Raw genomic sequence first — 24,295 nt, 5'->3', positions numbered from 1 at the left:
TGCAGAGCCCAGTTATTTCAATACAAACTTGGGGCAGCATATCACACATTCAATTTAGGGTGAGACATGTGCTTTTTAACATTCGGACTAGCGCGGTTTTTTTTTTTTTTAGATTCGCAGTGTCAGAATAAAGCAGTGAGTTTTGATTAAAGCAGTGTTTTCCAGATTTGGACTAGCGCAGGGGTTTCAGATTCTGAATATCGGCGTGTCGGACTGGCAGAATGTATTTTAGATTTGGACAAACGGCGTGTCGGACTGGTGCAGTGCATTTCAAAATCGTACCAGCGGCGTGTCGATGTCGGACTAGCGGCATGTCGGACCAACGCCCTGTACCCGTGATGTAAATGTATTAATTAGCATAGGCTATTAAAATTGCAACCAATCTGGCTATTAGAAATTTCTACAGAAACCTTTCTTTCAAGTCTTACATACAAAAATACAAAAACGTTAATACTTTGTCTTGTCTTTACATAGGTAACTAAATCTGAAACGAAGGTTGCTATGTTTTACAACTCTCTTCAATACACCCTATATGAGACAGGATTTCCAGAGACCGTGGACCGGACGTATTCGCCAAGACGGAACATTAACAAAGAGCAAGTCGTCGTAGCAGTACTCTCAACCCCGTATGAATGCATTGGAATGTTGCTGGAATGTATGTTGAATTAAAAAAAAAAATTAGCGTCTGAGCCTAACCTTCTCAGATATGGTGTCTGCTACCAGAGATAGAAGACATCATGGGCTACAAAAAACCGGGACAAAAAATGCATGATAGCAATTGAACCGGAGTAGCCTTTGGCGGGAAAAGGTCATCGAACTTTTACAAAGGGTCAAATTTCAAAGTTGCTCAAATTTTTTCCTGGATTGTAGATAACGAAACATCCTAGATGGTGTGCTATCCTTATTTGAATTGTTTTGACCCCCATAGAGCCAAAAACCTTTGACCTTTTCGGTTAAAACTCAATATCAGAATATTCCGCCAAGACGGAACATTAACAAAGAGCAAGTCGTCGTAGCAGTACTCTCAACCCCGTATGAATGCATTGGAATGTTGCTGGAATGTATGTTGAATTAACCAAAAAAAAATTAGCGTCTGAGCCTAACCTTCTCAGATATGGTGTCTGCTACCAGAGATAGAAGACATCATGGGCTACAAAAAACCGGGACAAAAAATGCATGATAGCAATTGAACCGGAGTAGCCTTTGGCGGGAAAAGGTCATCGAACTTTTACAAAGGGTCAAATTTCAAAGTTGCTCAAATTTTTTCCTGGATTGTAGATAACGAAACATCCTAGATGGTGTGCTATCCTTATTTGAATTGTTTTGACCCCCATAGAGCCAAAAACCTTTGACCTTTTCGGTTAAAACTCAATATCAGAATCCTTGTGACTAGTGGAATACAACGCGATGGTTTTTAACACAATTTGAGCAAGTTTTAAACTTGACCCTGGGTAAAGTTCGATGATCTTTTCCCGCCAAAAACTACTCCGGTTCAATTGCTATCAGGCATTTTTTGTGAAGCCCATGAAGTCAACTACCTATGGGTGAAGTGCAGCTTTGCCCCCCCCAGTGGTACGTCCAATCCCCCCGGGCTCACACACTAAATGTTGTATAAGTTACTATAATCTCCAATCCCCCCGGGCTCACACACTAAATGTTGTATAAGTTACTATAATCTCATGCGCGTATTTTTGAGGGGGGCTTTGGGGTGCCAGCCCCAGGGTCAAAGACTGGGACGGCAAAAAGAAGGGCTGCGGAAGAAGAAGGGCGGCAAAAAGAAGGGCGGCGGATGAAGAAGGGGCGGCAAAAACAATTAGTAAAGTAAAAGGGTGGAAAATTTGAACAAGCATAATAAATTGAGAAAACATTGAACTATACATTGATTTTAGGGCGCTAGCGCCTTAAATCCTTCTTCTTTTTTTCTTTTTTTTTGCTCTTCACTTTTTCAAACCAACGAAAAAAAATTAGGTCAACCTTTTCGGACTGTTGAGGAAGGGGCGGCAAAAAAAAATTTCTTCAGCCCCCCGGGGAAGGAACGGCCACGGTACGCCACTGAATCTGTACTCTAAATGACCGCTAGTCCTACGGGTCGCTGGTCCAAAAGTTCAGTAGTCCGACAATAAGGCTCGCGAGTTCGAAAAAAGGGTTCGCTAGTCCGAAAAAATGAAAAGAGTCCACCAGTCCAAAAGTTAGGGTTAGGAGATTAGCAAGTTTTCGGAGTCACGGTAGCGACTCATACGCTGGCGAAGTTACGTAATAATCGGATTAACTACCATAGCAATAGGTGAAAACAATTGAGTTTACCGCGCTGCACTGATACGTTCACACGGTACCTCTGCATTGAACCATATCATGTTGATCACTTGCACCTGTAAGATTAGTATCTTTGAAAAGACCAGTTTTGTATTCAATCTTATGATTTCATGCATACACAGGTGATGAGTGTAACATGCTTGTAGTGCAGCGCAGATCAATTCATTAAGGGGTGGGTAACTGAAGCGGATTTTAGGAAAAAGGCCCGGTCAGCAAAGTAGTTTAGGGGCCTTCCAGAGAGGCCGGGTTTCAAACGGTGATTGTCGTAACAGTGATACTCCGGCCTTTTCTAAAGAATGGGGTGAAACTCGCCAATTTTGTTCAGGGTAGACCTATTTATTCTTTCAACATGTACAAACATCAGTGTTTGCAGTTTTCTGAACAAATATAAACATACTTTAGTAAAAATTGCGAAAAGACAAACATAAAAGTGATCTACATGTATGTGATATTAAAAGATAAAATTTAACATTTACGCGAAGGCTTCCATATTTTATTACTAATCTGAACCTAATAAGGTCACATTGCGTTGAATGAAATCAAAATATCAAAATAATTCAAGACCTAACAATCAAAATCAACTTAGAATTAACTTAAGTATAACCATGGTAAGTAAAAATAGATATTGAGCTCCCCGTCTCATGATCTTTGGTGTTAGAAGCCTTCCGTATGCCTATGTCATTTTTTTAAAATTCAATTTGCAGATACCTTTTCCATTACGATATAAATATGGTCTCAATTATTTAATTTACATACAAGTTTCCTTTAATCTATAATTTGCATCTTGATCATAGTAATATGGTAAATAATTGTTGCAAAATGTTAAAATATTATGTTAATAAGAAAATATTATGTATTATTGTCGAATTCTATAGCGTCATATAAAGTCGAAGAGAAAAGATAAATCTGAAGACAGAAGTTATTCATAGATTTTCAAAAGAATAATGTGTCAAGTGTAAGCTCGTCATAGCGATATTCTTAGTCACACTATTCAAGAACTGCACATAGACCCTGGTTCAAAATGTTTAACTATTAAGTTCGTTAATAAGAAAAATTATGTATTATTGTCGAATTCTATGTTAGCGTCATAACTTTGGAGAGAAAAGATCAATCTGAAGACAGAAGTTATTTATAGATTTTCAAAAGAATAATGAGTCAAGTGTAAGCTCGTCATGACCTAAATCAGCTATGTATATGTTGACCAAGCATGTTAAATAGACTTGAACTTGCGTGTGACACATAAGCAAGTTCTAGAAAAGTTTGTGCAATGTATACGACTGAAATAAATGGTTTGCTCGCTTCTAATTATTAACCACACATCTTATGAAATTATATCCATATCAAAAGTACATGTTATTGCCTTTTTTGCTGCATATATACATACCAGCAATCTAATGCATCGTTTGTGTGTGCACAGTATGAAAAAAAAACCGATATGAGGCCTGTTACATAAATACATTGTATTACAGTTTTAAACACTATACATTACTGTATGTGTCTAATTTAGAAAACAATAGCATACTTATGTATGTTTATAATCTAAATATCTATGATTTTGTTTATTTAAGAGTTTTTAAAATCAAATATCCAACTCCACTCTAACTAAACATCATAGTTAATATAGTGTTATTTTTTGGTTTATGTTTTGTTCTGGGTTTTTTTCTTTTTCTTCTTCTTTTTTTTTGATTGAAGCAAGGGGGCCTGTGACAAAATCCTCATGCCACTGACGACTATACAGAAAAGGATACGAACACTTTAGATAAATATGATCAAATTTAAGTATCAATTGAAAAACAAATTCCTTGATTATACTACACGGAATGGGTGTAGGATGTTCTGGGTCCACACCGGTTGAAACTGCAAGGCCACTATTTCTGTAAGAGGGTGGAATGCTATTACGGAAAACCTGTGGCGAACAGACGCCTCGGTCCCAGCCGATTTGTGCTACTTCGTCGCGAAACAAACCAAAATGTGACCAAGGAGCACAAATCAGCTGGGACCGAAACAGCTTAGACTGCGGACCATGCGCAGACTAATCCTAGAAAAAACAATCAAATAAATCTTCTAGCAAACATTGCAGACTAAAATCAGACTGGATGTAACTCACACACTAGTTTCAAACATTGAGTTTCAGTATTGGTTTTGGTCACGCGGTTTCCTATTATCCTGCCTAAGCTCTTGACTGACGTCATTATCGATATCTTTGTTTGTACTCTTGGTTAGAAACTTAAAACTTGTAGCAAGGAGTTTCGGTTTTCATTTCAATTTGTTATATAATCGTGTGAACGCATAATCACTTGATTTGAAGTTACCTGATCTAAATTTTAATTGATATCCGATCCCTATTTTCATTCAATATAAACACAACCGGATACGTATCCGATATTAGTCTGAATAAGCTATATTTATGGTCCTCTCTACACTGAAGTTAAATTTATTACTCTATCACTGAGAGAAAAGTGGTTGGTATTTGACCAATGAGGTAGTCGCGCTTTTCCCCACGCAACTAAAAGCGCTCTAACTCATTGGATAAAAGCCAATCGCTGTCGCTCAGCTATGTAGTATAAATTTAGTTTTAGATGTTAGATTGCAGACAAGTTCTGCCTCTGTTTTACTCTGCTGATTTTTGGTTTCTGAACAAAAGAGAAACGAAAACTTAGATTTTCAAACGAGGGACTGACCTGGGTCTATAGACGAATCCAACGAGCCAAGTCATGGTCAGGATTTGGTCGGCCATTACTGGGTCCCCGCAGCACCAAACTGCGTAACACGGGTGATAAAATGCAGTTTAAAATACCCTCCAAGGCCGCATCATTTAAGTCACATTTTAGGTGAGATGGAACCGACGGGGACCTAGCTATGGCTGCCATTGAGGTGTAGGAATGCGTGAAATTGGATTCGTCTATACTGCTCGGGCTAAGGGGTGGTGCAATAATTATGTGTACCCCCGGGGGGGTGAATTATAGGGGGGGGCAAAAGATTTTTTGGCAGGCCAAAGGGGGCAAGCATTTTTGGCAGGTCAAAAGGGGGGTCAAGCGATTTTTGGCAGGTCGAAAGGGGGGCAAGCAATTTTGGCACAGATATTTTGGGCACCGTTTCTATATTACGCCCTAAAAGCGTAGGAAAACGTTACGAACATGTTCAAATATGCAAAATTTCTTGCTCGCTGCGCTCGCATTATATGTCACGACAATTTAAAGTTTTAAATTCAGGTTCCCAAAAATTTTGCATGTGTAAGGGGGGGGGCAAAGATTTTTTGGCACGTCAAAAGGGGGGGGCAAAGGTTTTTGGCACGTCGAAAGGGGGGGCAAAGGTTTTTTGGCACGGCCAAAGGGGGGGGGCAAGCGATTTTGGCAGACCATTGTGAGAATTCACCCCCCCCGGGGGTACACATAATTATTGCACCACCCCTAACTGGTCTTCATGCATGCCCTTACAGGTTTTCCTGCGCGGCTTACATGTTTTTGATTCTTATTGTGTCTGACAGGTGGACAGCAGGTGTCTGACAGCATGCACTTAATCTTCAGCCCGTCCTGGGTGTCCAAGGAACCCTCGAAGGACCACCCGGGGCTATATAGCGTGTATGTGCACAAGGCCATTACGTTCCACAAGGGCGGGGCCACATACATTGACGAGTTCTTGCCGGCCAGACGTGTGACCTACCTGGTGAACTTTTTCACTGGTGCTATCACCCATGGCCTCACGGATTGGGGCTCAAACATGGAGGTAAAAGTATACATTGACAATTAACATGATAACGCATTTTGAGTGACTTTGGTGTCAAAATCATTGTTTCTGTTGATTGATTCAACTGAGTTTAGTCATTTTGTTTCCCGAAAGGGGTTCTCCCTGGTTGAAGGTATACGGGGATGTGCCACGGTTTTGGGGTACCTTTTCAGCAATGTTGGTATATCAATGGGTGGGTTTTCAGTGGAGACCAATGCGCCCAATTGGGTGCAGTTGGGCAAAAGTGCCCCTAAAAGCGCCCAATTAGGGCAAATTTGGGTGCTTTTTGTGGAAAATTGGTATACTGATGGGTGGCAAAATCAGTAAAAAGTAGGTATAGAGAAAGTCAGCATCGGAAAGTCTGCGTTTTTTCGAAGAACCCCCCCCCTCCGGGTTTAATTTAGTCGCCATATGGTTCAACCAGCCTCATGGTTACGGTTGGGATGGTTGAACTAAAGTTGAACTAATTTCAGTGAGTTGTCCACCAGCGACAACAAGTTGACACTCCTCCTACAAAATGTCAGGCTCTTCAAATAATTATGTATGGTTTCAGCTCATACAAATATCAAAATTGATTTATATCCTACTTCAATTGGTGCGTCAAACTAAAGTTCTTAGTGTTTGGTTGCAAGCCGATAAATACATATTAGGGAATTTGTTACCAAAACCAACCGTAAATGTTACTTACACTGAAGTTATGGTACACTGATCAAGAGTTAAGTGTGGTGTACAAAGGCTACGTCAGGCCGACATACATAATCAGGCATTCATCAATAAGTTTTGGAGCGGCTTCAAAAATAGCTTCCAAGATAATATTATGCTGGTTTCTTCCTCTTGCCGCTGAAAGGCATGAGTCATGACGCTCCATCATGCCGCTTGAACTTCTGCAAACGGAGTGTTACGCCGCTGAGCGTCAGCTGTATGATGCTGAAGGCCAATGGTTGTCGCCTCGCGCCACTCTGTCCTCATTGGCCAAAACTCATGTTCTCATATACCAGAGCGGCACCGCTCCCGAGTTAACTCCACAGATTTCAGCCCCTAGCGATCCGCCGCTTTGGGTAAAGCGATGGAGTGATTGATATATCGGCTTGCCTCTGGTCACCGCTAGCGTTTCTGGTACGACTGGGCAGTGAAACAGAGCGAAAGGAAAGTATATGAAACCAGCATTACGCTGGCACTAAAATCTCAACATTTTGTGACGGATGTGGCTGTGGATCACGAAATGCCCTTTTAAATTTGAAATGTACACTATTTTGTCGTTGCAGTTGAACTTGGACTGCCAGATGAGTAGCTCGCAACCACTGTGTGATATGATACACGACAAACTCTGGACCCGACACCTTATGTCCAAAGTCGGGGTTGCCGTCCCCGAGACACTGGCCTTTAAGATTGAAGACAAACGCAAGGTACACTCTAGCATAAAAACTTAACTGTTAATGTAAATGTATGTACACATTTGTGTTGACAAATATAATTCAGCCATAAGTAATGATTATCAATCAGTGTGAATGCTTTGCTAAGCATTTAAAATGTGTACTTTAAAGCCATAATGTGTGATTTCCTCCACAGACTGTGTGGTTGATCTGGTTGCAATATACAACACATTTTCGCATTACACTCAAGGTGATCAAAGAATTTACTTGTATTTTGTACTTCTTCTGTTAGGAGCCCAACTCTGATGCCATCCGAGTGTGTATGTTGGGCAAGTGTGTGAAAACCAAGAAATCTGGCGAGCAGCCACCCACATTCGAGGTTCAGCACAGAGACAAATGCCAGGAGCAGGAGTGCTCGTGTCGCATCGAGGCACAAGCCAATATAGCCGCCAAGACGAACGCCGACAACACGTGCGTGTGTATCAGGAAACGGATCGAAAATGGTAGCGTTTGTGAACATGGCATCTCCATGGAGCAGGAGATAGCTAAGTTCATTAACAAACCTAGCGTCACAGGCAAGAAGGTGAGTTAGTGGGCTTTTCTAGGAGCTTCTAGGGGAGTTACGGGGCTGAAAATTATTCTCATTCCTCTATTTCGGTAACCATACCCGGGAACCATACCCAGTAACCATTCATTCATCTGTCGTCATGAAACCTAACGTTGTCTATATTTTGGCACTTTCTTAACCCCCTGAGCACTACCTGCCGATCTAACATTGCCTCTGATTGGTTAATTGCATGATATTTTCATTTTAATCACCAATCAGAATGGAGTTTTGTTAATAATTCACCCCAATTTGAAATTATTCCAGCAATGTTGCTGATTGGGCCAATTGATAATGAAAACTTCTTTTTGGCCAATCGGCAGGTAGTTCTGATGGGGTTAATAGTATACTGCGCCAAGAAAGTATCCTTACACTTGGAAAAAATAATCACAATGTCAAAACTGAACCATATTGGGGTACATTTGTTTTTGTAATAGATGCACTATCTAATCCTGCACATTATGACACCACGTTGAATCCAATGTGACCTCAAGAAGTAAAGTTACAAGCAAATGAATAGACACAAAGAGACTACACAGTTTCTTCAATGAAACTTTATTTAAAGCAGTATTTATTTGTTCCTTTTGTTTTAAATTAAAGGCACACACAAATTAGCCATTTACCACTCTCAAATCAAATGTCTAGTCCGTGGACGTTTGAATAGGCCAGTGTGTCACTTTTAAAACTGGACCTTAGTCTAATCAAATGCTTGTAACTTTGCTTCTTGAAGTCCCATTGGATTCAATGTGGTGTTGAAATATGCTGGATTAGATAGTGCATCTCTTAAAAATACAAATTTACCCCAAACTGGTTCAGTTTTGAAATTGTGATTATTTTTCCAAGTGTAAGGATACTTTCTTGGAGCAATATAGTATTATAGACTTAAGAGACGTTCCCGATACATACGGACTTGAGAGACGTTTCCGATGCTTAAAGTCTTTAGAGAAGCAGGAAGTAAATAATTAGGTAGCGAAAAGATGCAGTGGTTTTACATTCAACAGAAAATCTTGGAAAACGTTTATTCATATTTTTCGCATGAATTATAAATTAAAAATGATAATAATATCTGATTATCTAATATTTGTATATCCCCGTTTAGCTAAGTTGAAAGAGTGTCCGACTTTAGTTCGGAAGGCCCCTGGTTTCAGTCCAGGTTTCGGGTAATGGTTTATTTTCTTTATTTTTGAGACATGCAATATAGAACATGATGTAACACGCCACACACCCACACACGTCAAATGCGTCGATTACGTCCCAAAGTCCGTGTATTGCGCAGGGAAATGCGTCGATTGCGTAACAAAATGCATTAAACTGTGTCGATTGCGTAACAAAATGCGTCGATTGCGTAACGCAAAAGGAGTTTTAGTCTGTTGTGCTATATGTTTTATATAGCCCGACTGTCCGACATAAGCTACGATTAGTTAAGCCGTGTTTATCATGGAGATTCGGTAGCCCAGTTAGGGCGTCTGCCTAGCAGTGTTTATCATGGAGTTCTGGTAGTCAAGTGTCAGCGTTTGTTTTAAAAATTGCAATGCATTGGTGGGTTAAACTGTTCTTTTTTAATACCTTTTTTACTTCAGATTGTTGTTAAGCCGTCGAGCTCTGAGTCCTACGGCGGTATCGGCGTAACCATTCATAAAGCCGGTAACCTCAAATCCATCACCAACGCTGTTGAAAATCTGCTCGAGAAAATCGACGGTAATGATGGAGGTGAGACCATCCTCGTCGAGACGTTCGTGCAGCCCATTTCTCCACGGCCCATCATCAGTGAACGCCAGTCGGTGGAGTTGTGGAAAGCTAATGAAAGTGTCAGTTTCCGGGCCCGCTCGACCATATGCAGAGATTTTGACGGCAAGCCTATCACAACTTCGGTAATTACAAACACAACATTTGCAAATATAACTTATATATATATAAATATGCATGGCTTAAAAATATATTATAATCATTGAAAATGAAACAAAATATCTGCGTTGAATTGATTCATCTGGTTTTTACATTATGTCTACATTTTTGTACTTTTTGCTTGACATATACTTAGTACTTTTGCTTGACACAGGACTGCCAAGGGTTGAAACGATTGAGACGCCGTATTTACACCAACTACACTGACACCACTAAGTTCCTAAGGTCCGGCCTAAACTCGCACAAGACGTAGACACGGTGCAAAGCAGTTAAAAGAGGGCCCATTTGTGATATCCAGGTTGCTGTTGTTGATTTTGGTTTTGAAATCTTGCAGGGTTTAACAGCGGACAATGTGACCATAAGATTTCTCCGATCTTTGGCATTCGGCTATCTGTTCTGCTTGAATGCCTTCATCATACTCTCGTATGTACGTTGAACGTAGGTTGCGAGGTGTGTGGACGTCACAGTATTCTTTTACCATGAGATAGTATCTAGAAAGAATACCTTCTAGCAGGCTCCTCCTCCGGAAGACAAACGATGTGCCCCAGGAATCTCAGTTGGCTATTCCTTACAAAGTTGACAAAATGCTCAGTGTTGGTGATAGCATATACGTATGATGGCATTTGAGACCAATTATCGTAATGCTTTTTGAGCAATTGTGAGTTTTGAAAACGTTCTCCAAATGCAAGCAATACCTGGGGAAACACATTGCACCTTTGCACAGTTGCAAATAAACCTGATGTCAGGTAGAGCAACCGTCTACAAGGCTCAAGTTCGCAGTGTGATGGAATATGCCTCACTGTGCTGGATGAGCGCCACCACTCTAGGATTATTAGACTCTAACCAGAGGAAGGCCCTTCGAATCATAGGCGTGAACTAAGAGGAAGCAAGCACAATGCTGAACATCACATCTCTCCATCAAAGACGTCAAGTGGCTGCAGCAACAGTCCTCCACAAAATGCACATGCTCTCAAGGTACCCGTTTCTAGAACCATATCTACTGGCAGGACCTTCATCCACACTGCAGTTTACGTTTGGAATAGCCTACCAGATGGAGTAGTCGGAGACATGTCTGACAACGGCGCACCATCTTTCAAGAGCAGAGTGCATACGCATCTTATTTCTCGTGTCTTGTTATCCTAAAGCTCATGTGAACCACTGGTTGGCCCATGTAGTTGGCTTTTATAGTGCCTATGTGCCTATTTAAGTTCTTGACCTGTGTCACTCCTCATTATGGGCTTTTGTTCACTCTAGCATTTTATATTTAAAACAAATATCCCAGGATACAAGAAACTGTCAATAATAACCCGGAAGTAGTTTCGTTGCGGACCTGATCCGGTAATCTAGCCTTTCATCTTATTGTTATGTCGCTTTTCACTTGACAGATTAACTGTGGGCTGTTATCCAAAGACTCTCCAGTCAACGGAGACAACACTGTCCCCCAGGGTCTCGACTCAACCTTACTGGCCTATGGCGTGACCGACCTCACCGTCAGACGTGCCGTGGACCGTGACATTCGCAAGAAGGGCGAGGACCTGATGAGAATCATCATCGAGGAGGAACATAAACTAGACAAAGAGCAGAGAGGTGGTATTGGTGGATACACCGATGTTATTGGTACGAATACTGTAAACATAATATGTAATGTTGGCGGTGGATTCATTTTGGCTATTGGCGCCAAAATTAGTCTACCAACATCATTATTCTAACTCGGGTGCCATCAACCAATATGTTTTCCTTTCTCCTTCATATTTCATCTCATTCTTATTTACATTTCAACTTAGAGACCAACCATATGCGATTGTCTCACTCCTGCGAGACTTAATTTTTATGACACATTTTAATCAGATATCAAACATGACATAATGGGAGTAGTGGGTGGGATAAAAAAAATATCTGCGTCCATTCTCAATGATCACCTGACATAGAATGGCCTTTAGAAACCAAAATGGAGCCGAAGCACACCCGTGATTGGACTCCTGACACCGAACGAAGCACCCCATTGGTTCAGCCAACGGGGTAACCCAGGAAAACATCATCTAACTTCACGAAGGCGAAATCATTTCATCCACAGGGATGATTTTGTGTTTTATTTAACGAGCAAATTAAATTGCATTTTCAAAACTAAGATTAACATTAAAACATGACAACCAAAAATAATGAGTTTATTTTAAATTGGTTTGGTTCCCTACTTTCACCACTTTGAATGACACGTTCCCAAGCCTAATGTTTTCATGCTGCTCTCATCAAAATTGCAAATGTGTTAATATTTTTGCAATTACATTAGAAATTAAAGAAGCTATTATTAGATGCAAGACCAACTTGCTATTTTAAAATAAATAGCTTCAACTAAAATCTCTAATTTGTTTTAGAAAAATAATATTGAAATTTCCTTTCAAATATCTGACCTAAATCCTCGTAGTTCTCAGTCAAATAATTATAGAAATATTACAATATTGCATTAAATTGTGGGATAGGCTTTTACGACGGGAATTCATAACAATTAGTGGGTATTTAGCTGGTTTGCCGTCGGACAAGTTTAGAACTGTCAAGCTTTCGTCAGGAGTAGCTCTGACTTCTTCAGGACAAAGTACCTAAGAATGAGACATGTAGGCCGCCCCTTGCCTACTGATGGCTCTGAAAAGAGCCGTTCACTGAAGACTGCCCCTTGTCAACAGAGAACAAGCAGATCTCGCCTATCTGCTAATTTTAAAGGTTTTGGTGGCTCTGAAAAGAGCCGTTTTGCTTAAATTATAATATTGATTTATTGCTTCAGGTGTTGATTTCTTCCTTACGGACGAGGATGGTGAAATCGTTCCAGTGGCAATTGGAGTGAAAAGCCACGACTGCACAATAAACGGTCAGATAATCGATTTCATGTACCACCTAGCCCAACAGTGCACACCGATCAACGCACAAAGCATATACCAGGTGTGCCGATCTGAAACCGAGTATGACAGTGCAACACCGCTGAAACAAGACTCGATCCTTGGTCGCAGTGTCCGGCCATGGGTCCGATCCATGATCCAGAGATCCCAGGACCATGTTCTTGACGGGAAATATATCCTGATCATTGGCGCTGGTGGACTCGGCAAGGCGTACATGTGGCCCGCTGCAGCCGCTATGGGTGTCCAGGTGATCCTAATCGAATCAAACCCGAACCATATCGCGAAGGACCAGGTCAGAGTTGTGTTTCTTTCTATGGATGATTAAATGACTACACTTAATAGTTTTATCACCCCAGCTGGAGATCTGATGAGAGTTATGTCAATATTATTTGACGGTAATTCCGATCAGTAGCTAGGGCGTGTCAATAAAATCACAGCAATAAAAGACAGTGTAAAAATCAAAATACACGGCTATATCTCTATATCACAGTTACAGCCCAATCCAGGGGCACTTAACCATGTTATCAAAGTGCTGACAACTCTAATTTCAACTCTAAAAGACCCCTAAATTGCTCATTCCTGACATTTCTTTTTTAGGTGATTTCAACTAAAGAGGCAAAGAAAACCCCTTGATTTGGACACAGTTCGCCGCTCTGAAAGACACCCCTTTAACCGGTACACCGTCAGTCCCAAAGATCCCCCGTCTCCCAATTCCGAGGGAGCATACTTACCAACAAACTGATGATGTGCCCCAGAGCACGATACGTGGTGTCAGGTTCGCACCGACAACGTCCCAATCATATTATTTGCAAATCGCACTGGTGCCTCCAGGTTCCCTTTGACTTAAACAAGACCACACCAAGGCAATTATATATAGATCATTATTCCTAACCCATGATGCATACATCATATCATCTTTGGGAAGAGTGGGCGAAGTTTAGGTCTTTAATAGGACACATTAATTAAAATTATAATTATTGAAATGAAATTAACTTTCACAAAATATTATCTAAATATTGCTTTTTTCCTCCAAACAATAAATCTCATTGTAATGTAGTCAATATAGACACAAAGGATTGACATTGATAAATTATTTATCGGGTACTTGGCGCCTCCCTAATAATGCAAATAAAATTAATTTTTTACAGGTTTATGAGTTTATCAATTTGGACGTCGAGGATCACACACGGGATCAACACCACGCCCTGGAGATCGTGAAGATCCTGCGGATCAAAAATATCACAGTCGATGGATGTGTCACATTTTGGGACGACTGTGGACCGCTGGCCGCACTGTGTGCTGAGCACTTGAAGACGAAAGGTATGGTCTAGTAGTATCGCTACACAAACAAATCAGGGAAAGGTCCAATGATTTATGGTGTTTCTTATCCTGCTCCTAATTCCCCAGCGAAGTGGTTACATAACTCCCTGGTAACTGGATCACCCACCTTTTGGAATTGATAGTACTTGCCATAGACTTTGTGTTGCGATCTTTTCGATCGTGGTGCAAAACTCAAAAGCGTGATCAGGTTGACATAGTGATAATCGAATTACACGTAACACATCGCTGGTGAATAAATTTTGGAAACTATTTCTCCCAATTATCGAAATAGCTTGATCTGTTGGTGCATTTAGAAAATATTTCCGAATGACGTCATTGCCACATCGCTTTGAAACTTACTGATTAGGACTAATAACCTTTTGAGGTTATAAACTTTTTAGTGCAGTTTCCTTAGGTAATCCCCCCTTTTCGCGCGCACAAACAGTAGCCCACATTTTATCACCTCTTGTCGGAAAAACAAAACACATTTCCAATTTGCAGCAATTTTTTTGAACTTATTAAAGATAAAAAGGTGGAGGAGGATCAGGAGTTTAAGATCGTATAACGTCAGTATTTTATTCACATCTACAGGTCCCAGTTGACAAAGCACTTAGGATTTTACGCTTTCGCCTAGAACAGGATAGAGCCCTCAGCAATAGAATTGAATTATCTCGTGACCAGATTGTTAGACTCTGTGAAGCCTGTCTTAAATTGTATTTTGTGTACAATGGAGAATATTATTGGGACTTCCGCTTTCTCCGATACTGTGCGACATTTACATGGAAGATCTTGAACAGAGAGCCAATGAAACAGTGCCCCATACCCCCCCTCTGTGGTGGTTTTGCTAGTAGATGACATCCATTGTAACTTAAGAAGTGTCACTCTCAAGAATTTACTGACCATCTTACGTCACTGGACATTCATTGAGTTCACAACCGAAGAAGAGGGGAAATACTCTCACCGTTATCCAACCAGATAGATCCACCAAAGTAACAATGTATCACAAAAGCACATACACTGATCAATATCTTAATTTCGGCTCCAATCACCCATTGATCACAAACTCACACAGTCGTCCGAACTTTAGGGCAGATACCGTGGTCACGAAGGATCGCGAAAGCTCGGAGGATCGCATGTGACTAACGCTTTAGCGAAATGTGGATATCCCAAATGGGCACGCGTTAAATCGACATAACGAAACGAGCGGTGTGGGCGATAAACGCCCAAATAAAGGTCGCGTTGTCCTTCCCTATATCAATGATACCTCTGAAGCTATTAGAAAGACCTTCAGCAATTACGGCGTCAGTATGTTTTTAAGCCAACCCGCACACTAAGACAAATCATTGTGTCATCCAAGGACAAGACAGATAAGGAGGACGTTACAGGTCCGGTATATTACATCCCGTAACTGTAACCATACAGTACAAAGAAGCCTATATTGGCAAGGATTGGTGGAACTGAGTGCTCTCTGAACACAAGAGGTCTAGCAGTACATCATCAGAGTTCTCATACCATATTTACATCAAGCCTTTTGTGGACTTGGACAAAGTTCATATACTGGACAGGGACATCAGGTGGTTCCAACGTGGAGTCAAAAAGGCAGTTCACATCAAAGCCAACCAACCATCTCTCAACAAAGACGGGCCGGTTCAAACATTCACTTCAAAAAGATCGCGACTTGATATGATGAAAGATGGAGTACCATCTGAAAATTCCGAGGTAGGAATAACTTTCCTTGTGTTTGGATCAAAAGATTAAATTAAAATCATATTATGTATATATATTCCAGGAACAAGCTATGCGTCCGCCTCTATCGCAAAGACAAATAGCTACATGCACGCCACCATACGTAGAGGTAATGCTCGTATTCCGCACTGGCCCGTTGCCAACCTGTACACGGCTGCGTCTTGTCTCATCTCCTCCGAGGCCGATATTGACAACGCTTGCAAGATGTAAGTATAGTCAAATGCAGTAAACCTTTGACGAGCGCGTATTTTAAGTATACATCGCGTATTTATTGCGTTGAACGCACTTGTCTCTGATTGGCTGCTGAGGCAATCTGCTGTTGCCGAGTGGATATTTATGAATGAACTGTGCGCCGTACGCGTTGTTTAGCTTCGATCACGGTAGTCGCGCTCGTCAAAGGTTTGGTGCATTTGATTATAGTATTAATTCTTATTCTTAGTCATATTTTCTCTAGGATTGTAAACTCTATCAGGCAAACATTGCTAAACTACCCATGATGTAGAATGGAATATAAAAAGTTAACTTATATTTTCATTAGCTAGATTTAACTTCGAATCGATCGAATTGGCAAAATGCCCGAGACCGTAAGTATTGAACTATGATTTTCTTGAGCAATATGGTCGGTATTGGCTGCTTTATCTTGCTCAGAATTTGACTCTTTCCAGAGTTGTAAACTTTCTTATGGCTTTTCAACCATGTACCAAATTGTCCAATAAAATACCCATGATATAGATAAAATATTACAAAGTTAGACCTAACTTATATCAAAATAGAGACTTTTCATTAACCAGATCGAACTTTAATATGTTAGCCTATATATAGCTATTTGGCAAAAGCTTAGCTTACCAGGTTTTGAACAGCAAGTATATCTCAGTTAACAATGTTCGTTGTATCTGATCCAGAAAATGCCCTTACTTGTGTACGTTTCAGCAAACACTATTGCCTTTGTAAACACTTGATGAGGAGTGACAGCATCTACTGGCAACCGACGCTAGAGGGATTTCCAGCTTGATTTTTGGAGTTGCCAGTTGGTTTTCCTTCAGAGGATTTTCTTGATCCCTGTTGCAGAAACTCATCGAAAATGTAAGGTAGCTGTACTGTCCTTCGTCTCTGTTCATAGTTGCATGCCCCTCTTTTTTTCTAGAGCTTCCTTAATCCAGCGTTTGTACTCTGTGCCAATGTGTCAAGTGTACATTTGAGCAACTAACGCAAGGTTCTCTACCTTTTCTGGGTACATTGATTGTAAAGAAAGAATACGGTACTACTGTGAAGCTTATAGTTTACCGCAAACCAACACACACCGTTCAATACCTCAATTACCAGTCCCAGCCCCCTTATAAACTTGGCGTCATAAGATCTTTGTAGGCCTACTACAAAAAGGACACAATAGTGACAGAAGTGGAGGGTAAAGTGGAAGAGGAGAATAAAGTCCAGAAAGCCCTTCAAACTTGTGGTTATCCCAATTGGACATTTGAAAAGTGAACGATCAAATTTAAAGTGTTAAACCATGGAAAGCGACAATAAGACTGAGGAAAACAAGAGTAAAGTATGGTTGTTCTACCATTATGTGAAGGGTGTCACGCAAAAGAGTCGCCAGAGTAATGAAGAACTATAATATAATAATATTTCAACAGCTATGAGACCACACAACCCCCTCAGATAACAACTGGTTCATTCAAAAGATAAGCGTGACTCTCACTGCAACACCACTCAGGCAGTGTATAAAATTCCCTGCATGAACAGAGAATTATCTTACATCGGTGAAAGAGGAAGAAACATTGGTACGCGCTTGGAAGAACACAAAAGTAAAATGGAGAAAGTCAGCAACACAGTGGTCACTAAAGCAGGAAGAAGAGAGTCGTTAACTATCACGCACAAGTCGGCCATAACAGATCATGTTGTTGACAAGAATCACGTTATTGGATGGGGGAAGCTGAGGTCATTGGCACAGAGCAAGCTAGACACAAACTTTGGATTAAAGAAACTGTAGAAATAAGAAAGAGTGGTGTACAACTATGAACAGGGACGAAGGCCTGTATCAGCTATCTCATATTTTCGCAACTCAAACAATCACGCCGGAAATTCCTCTAGCAGTTGCCAGTAGATGCAGTCACTTCTCACATCAAATGTTGACAAAGGCAAAAGTGTTTGCTGAAACGTACACAAGTAAGTGCATATCTGAATCAGATACAACGAACATTGTAACTGAGTTTACTCCACCAATCCTAATGAATTTGTTCAATTACATAAGTACATCTGTTTGTTAACCAATGAAGACATTGTCATTTTAAAATGTTTGCCCTTTATCCACAGTGTCAAATTCCCAGCAATCATGAAACTCGAGTACTCCTGCAGTGCCATCGGTGTGACCATGTGCAAGACGACGGATGACGTACGTAATACGTACACCGCAATCACCAGTAGTCTCCGCACAACCGATGACTGTGGTCGATCTGGACTCGGTTTCAACAACACCATGCTACTCATGGATTACCTGGACGGCTCGGAGCACGATATTGACGTTGTCGTCTTTGATAGGAAGCTGGTCGCAGCCTTTATCAGCGACAATGGCCCGACTAACTATCCAGCTTATATTGGTATATAGCATACTTGCTGATACATGTATTTTATGCGCGGCCCGGATTCGTATAAAATAAAAAAATTAATATTAATAAATTAATATCATTACTTGCAGATTCATTTTCATAGCAATAACATTGTCATAAAAATGTAATTTTAATAACTAAAGTTGGGCAAACAGGATTGGATATGCCCCTAAAATTGACTTTATATAGGTATAGAGAAAATCAACATTTCCATAGTCCGCGTGCCGCTATCCTCCCCCCCCCAAATGTTTTTTAAGAACAAGTAGTAGTTTGCTACTCAAAACTACAGTTTGTCCACTCTGAAGTAAAATGTGACAACGCCCGCGTATACAGCGCGTAAAGCGTCTCTGCTGAGGTATGCGTGTCTTCAAAGTCGGCACAATGTGTGCGTCCGCGTCGGTACTTTGTACTTCAGAGTAGACTGACTGTAATAAAAATCAAATAGAATTTAATGGCATTGTCGAAACATCGCTGCTTCATAATGAAGAAGCGATATTGCGATATCAGAACAATTGTAAATTATCCATAAAATAGTGGTCTTTATGATTCTTAATGCACTAGTTCAACTGTCGTTTCTACTTTAATAATACTGACAAAATCAACTTATTCATGTAAAGATACTCCAGTTGTAATAGAGAAAGCGTAACTGTAGTGTAAACATCTCAAAAAAAAGTAATTACCCCCTTTAAATAATGGCTATTATTCATAAACAGGCTATTGTATTACAAATCTGTAAAATGTGTTGGAAGCAGAATTTATTTCTGCGCATTTTGACACCTCATTTGATACGATAGTCCAGAAAACAATAAAACATCGGTCAATTTAATGTAGTGCGGTCCCGATTTGAAAGTTGCACTTACAACTTAATACAAAAACATTCAGATATCATTACACAGATTTCCTTCCATTATACTGAATACAAGTCAGCAGAATTTTACTGCAACTTTCAAATTTTGGGTAACATTGATTCAAATGTACGCTGTGACGTCAATATTAAGTCAATTGCTATATAAATGAGGTGTCCAAATGTGCAGAAACAAATTCTCTGCTTCCAACGCACTTTACAGATTAATAATACAATAGCCCATTTTTGAATAGTGGCCATTATTTCAAGGGGTAATTACTTTTTTTGAGATGTTTATTTGATTTCATAGTCTCACGCACTCTTCTGGACTAAAACACCCTATCATATCAACAACATTTCTGCACGAATTCTCTTTTATTTTTGTAATTGTATTTACTAATGGGTTGGGTTTTTTTGCAGAGACCATAACCTTACTGCCGTCAAGCATGCCCGCGGACAAACAGGTCCAACTGGTTACAGCTGCTTACCAGTGCTGTTCTGAGATAGGTATATGAGTATTCACCATACTTCCGTGTGTTTCAGTATTCACCATACTTCCATGAGAATCAGTATTCACCATACTTCCGTGTGTTTCAGTATTCACCATACTTCCATGAGAATCAGTATTCACCATACTTCCATAACTTTCAGTATTCACCATACTTTTATGAGTTTCAGTATTCACCATACTTCCATAACTTTCAGTATTCACCATACTTTTATGAGTTTCAGTATTCACCATACTTTCATGAGTTTTAGTATTCACCATACTTTCATGAGTTTCAGTATTCACCATACTTTCATGAGTTTCAGTATTCACCATACTTCCGTGAGTTTTAGTATTCACCATACTTTCAAGAGTTTCAGTTTTCACCATACTTCCATGTGTTTCAGTATTCACCATACTTGCATGAGTTTCAGTATTCACCATACTTGCATGAGTTTCAGTATTCACCATACTTCCATAACTTTCAGTATTCACCATACTTCCATGAGTTTCAGTATTCACCATACTTTCAAGAGTTTCAGTATTCGCCATACTTCCGTGGGTTTCAGTTTTCATCATACTTCCATGAGTTTCAGTTTTCACCATACTTCCATGGGTTTCCGTATTCACCATACTTCCGTGAGTTTCAGTATTCACCATACTTCCGTGGGTTTCAGTATTCACCATACTTCTGTGGCTTTCAGTTTTCACCATACTTCCATGAGTTTCAGTATTCACCATACTTCCGTGGGTTTCAGTATTCGCCATACTTCCGTGGGTTTCAGTTTTCATCATACTTCCATGAGTTTCAGTTTTCACCATACTTCCATGGGTTTCCGTATTCACCATACTTCCGTGAGTTTCAGTATTCACCATACTTCCGTGGGTTTCAGTATTCACCATACTTCTGTGGCTTTCAGTATTCACCATACTTTCATGGGTTTCAGTATTCACCATACTTCCGTGGGTTTCAGTATTCGCCATACTTCCGTGGGTTTCAGTTTTCACCATACTTCCATGAGTTTCAGTTTTCACCATACTTCCATGGGTTTCAGTATTCACCATACTTCCATGAGTTTCAGTATTCACCATACTTCCGTGGGTTTCAGTATTTACCATACTTCCGTGGGTACTTTTATTTTCGTACCGGCGCTGATCACGTTTACGTTCTGGTGCTGATTTATTTTCACTCGTAGTGAACAATGAATAAATCGATGTTTATACATGTTCACCACGGGCTGGTCCAAGCACCTGTGCACCTCTTCTGTTATATTCTAAGAATGTATATGTGCATAAAGCTACATGGCTTCATGAGCTTGTATTCGCTGTCGTAGTGCACGTTACAATATAACCGTTGCCAGGTCAACTGGATCACGCTTTCTTTGTTACGAACCACTGATCGAAATGATCACAACACAAAGCCTATGGCATATCAAAATTCGGAATAGGTGTATGAGCCCAGGCTTGAGTAGAAACCATTGGTTACTAACGTGCACTACGACAGCGAATTACATCTCATGTCATTGACCAGCGGTCAACTGATATACATTTTACCTTATCATATTCTAGGTCTGTCCAACGGTGTGTTCAACGTTGAGATGAAAATGACTCCCCACCGGACCCAAACTGCTCGAAATCAACGCCCGGATGACCGGCCACTTCAAACGTCATTGGATTAAACGTCTGTACGGCGTAGATCTCATGAAGTGCGCTATGATGATTTCATGCGGCATCCGACCCTACGTTCCAAAACTGCCCACGGCGGAGACTCTCTTGGGCGTGAATCTGATTCCGTCAGAACACGGGCATGTAATGACCAGCAGCAAACTGCGGATGCTTCTTGACGATCTTCAAGCTAGCGGTGACGTGATTCTGTCAATGATCGATGCGGGGATCGATGAAGCTAAGCTCAAACCCATTCAATACCAAACGCCGTACGCGAACATCGCCGTCAAGGGCCGTAATGTCGACGAGTGCCGACACAAACTGAGCAAAGTGTGTGACAAATTGAATATCGAAACAAAAAACTATCGTGTCTCGGAGTTTATTAAATATTTGTAGTGAGTGAATCCAGTCGTTTTCCTGGCGTCGGTAGGCACAAGGATATTAGTATTCACTTCTGAATCGAACATGGGAATAAGAGTACATGTAGCACATGACTTTATAGCGTGGTATATTGGACAAGGGTAGTACAGTTTTTTTAAGGGCAGCATATGTATAGCGGCGGTGGAAAATTGCACAAGGGTAGCACAAAGTTTTTAAGGAGCGCACATGTATATACATTGGATAAGGATAGCATATTTTTTCGGGCAGCGTATATTGGACAAGGGTAGTACAGCGTTTTCAAGGGTAGCACATGTATAGCGTGGTATATTGGACAAGGGAAGCACAAGGTATTTAAGGGTAGCACATGTATAGCGTGGTATATTTTGTCCAATCAGTTATAGATGAAAGTTGCTGTTCAAATTGAAAAATAAGGGCCTTTGAATGACAGATCAAATGGAAAATTAGGGGTGACAGAGCATGTGTTCGTAAACAAATATGGGGTCTTTGTGTGACAGCAACGCTAAAAAGGGGGTCTTTAACATCCCTACATACGCGTCACCTCCAAAGTGGAAGTGCCCCCCCCAGCATGTTCAAGTTCAAGTTTATTTGTTTTCTCAATTCACAACAAAGTTATAAAAAGAGGAAATGCAAGATAAGGAATACGTAATGGTATCACTTATAGAAATTATGGTAAAGCTAACATGAAGGTCATTCGCAAAACGGGTGTCATGGGTTATAAAATAGTAGGGGTCAGTAGTATGAGATGGTAGTTGGCCATGAAGGTAGTTGAACATAAATTAGGCAGTTTGGAAAATGTAAAGGTCTTGGATTTTAAGCGTCCGGAGAGACTTGAATAAGGGGTCGGTGTGGACGAGCCAAACTGAATAGGTACATTGTTAACATATTTCTTTCTGTGCAAATCCAATAAAAATGAAGATGTTAGACTCACATTTGTAGTGATGTTTCACCACTACACTAGTGGTTTCATCAGACTGGCAACTCATCACATCTGGCCGTTTCCTTTTATAGGCAACAGGAACTACCATAGAGGGCGTGATGAATTGGTTGTTGAGTGAGTAGAGCCCCTCTTTTCCTTTTCGGCGTATCCAGATGGCTTTCAGCCACCTAGTGGTCTTGTCAGCTTCTCCGTCTGACTTTTGAGTCCTCCAATTGATGGAATGATTTGTAGAGGCAACATGATCGGTGATAGCTGACTTGTGAATGTCTGTGATAGATGACGTGCGGCTGGCTCGTGCGTAGACAGGCATACAAACCAGACATGTAAAGAGTGGTGGGCGAGAAATACAAAAGACCCATTATAAATATCATGGTGAGAAATCATTTTTATTACAAACATTTGATTAATTAACTCAATCAAATCCAAATATGTAATGAAAATACACAGTCTTCCGATAATCTCAAGAATGTCTTCTTCATCAGTTGGTCGTAAAAACATGTGCCACCAAAATGAGCATTTTAGAATAAGAATTGTAATCTTTTTCAGTAAAATACTAGCCGTTAAAGATGAGCCTATACTGGCGAAATATTTATTAAACTCGTCAGCAATATCCTTTTGAATTAGTGATAAATTTCTTGGAAATAGGTTTTTTACAAGGCCTAAGAATAGATAGCGTGGTACATTGGACATGAGTAGCAAGGACAGCACATGAATAGCGTGGTATATTGGACAAGTGTAGAACAAACTTGTTAATGTGCTTTATCCAGGTCAGCTTGCTGTCAACTGTGACTCCCAGGACTCCCAGGATCTCCAGCTCCTCCTTCTCAGCCGCCATTTTGGTGGTACCAAACAGCAGATCTAGCTTGGCTGGATTCCAATGTTGCCTTCCCCCATTCCCTTGCCATTATATTATGTTTTATTTTACCAGTGCCCTCACTATATCATTTTTTGTTATTGTTTAACTGTATTTATGCTGATTGGGACTGTATTGATTATTGTTTACTCATCAAGTATTATTTATTTTTGTGGATCCTGGAGTGCTCTATTTTTCACATTGTTATATTTCCTTTGTTGACATGCTGGTAATTCTAGATTTGCTAATTTGCTCTCTATGTTTTCCCTCTGTTATCGATCAGTGCCTGTGGAATAAATTGCCTCAGTGTATACCAAATTGGTTCGGTTCCATCTCCTGCTCGCTTCACCACCAGCCACTCTTTTTCCAATGGCCATCCGACTTTTTTTGATGTACACTGTTGCAGTTGTCCCATTCCATTAACCGGCTCCAACTTTATTGGTCATAACATATTGGCTCTCAATGTTATTTTGGCTTTGCATTTGGCATCGCGAAATTTGTTTCACCCAATTCACATTTTTTTAAACTATTTAATTATTGTGTGTGGTTTTTGGAGAGCTCTATTCAAACTCTCCTGATTTTGTACCATTCAAATCTCTTGATTTGGATTTAAATTGTAATCTAAG

General features: G+C 40.4%; 1 protein-coding gene and 1 long non-coding RNA gene across 2 annotated transcripts in view; both read left to right on the top strand.

Moving 5' to 3' along the window:
* The window catches only part of LOC140167333 (uncharacterized), a 525,284-nt gene that overhangs the window by 76,262 nt on the left and 424,727 nt on the right, over positions 1 to 24,295 (top strand). The window lies entirely within an intron of this gene.
* On the top strand, positions 984 to 23,305 carry LOC140168529 (carnosine synthase 1-like). The gene is made up of 12 exons (XM_072191929.1): positions 984 to 1,061; positions 5,801 to 6,039; positions 7,305 to 7,445; positions 7,705 to 7,995; positions 9,597 to 9,887; positions 11,307 to 11,538; positions 12,698 to 13,101; positions 13,958 to 14,129; positions 15,919 to 16,081; positions 18,189 to 18,472; positions 19,746 to 19,832; positions 21,382 to 23,305. Exons 1-12 carry the CDS (start codon positions 1,049 to 1,051, stop codon positions 21,489 to 21,491), a joined length of 2,427 nt encoding a protein of 808 aa, XP_072048030.1. The 5' UTR covers positions 984 to 1,048; the 3' UTR covers positions 21,492 to 23,305.

This window comes from Amphiura filiformis, chromosome 13 (assembly GCF_039555335.1).
Source record: "Amphiura filiformis chromosome 13, Afil_fr2py, whole genome shotgun sequence".
NCBI lineage: Eukaryota > Metazoa > Echinodermata > Ophiuroidea > Amphilepidida > Amphiuridae > Amphiura > Amphiura filiformis.
Note: the sequence above shows the minus strand (reverse complement) of the source record. Positions and strands in the feature narration are given on the sequence as shown.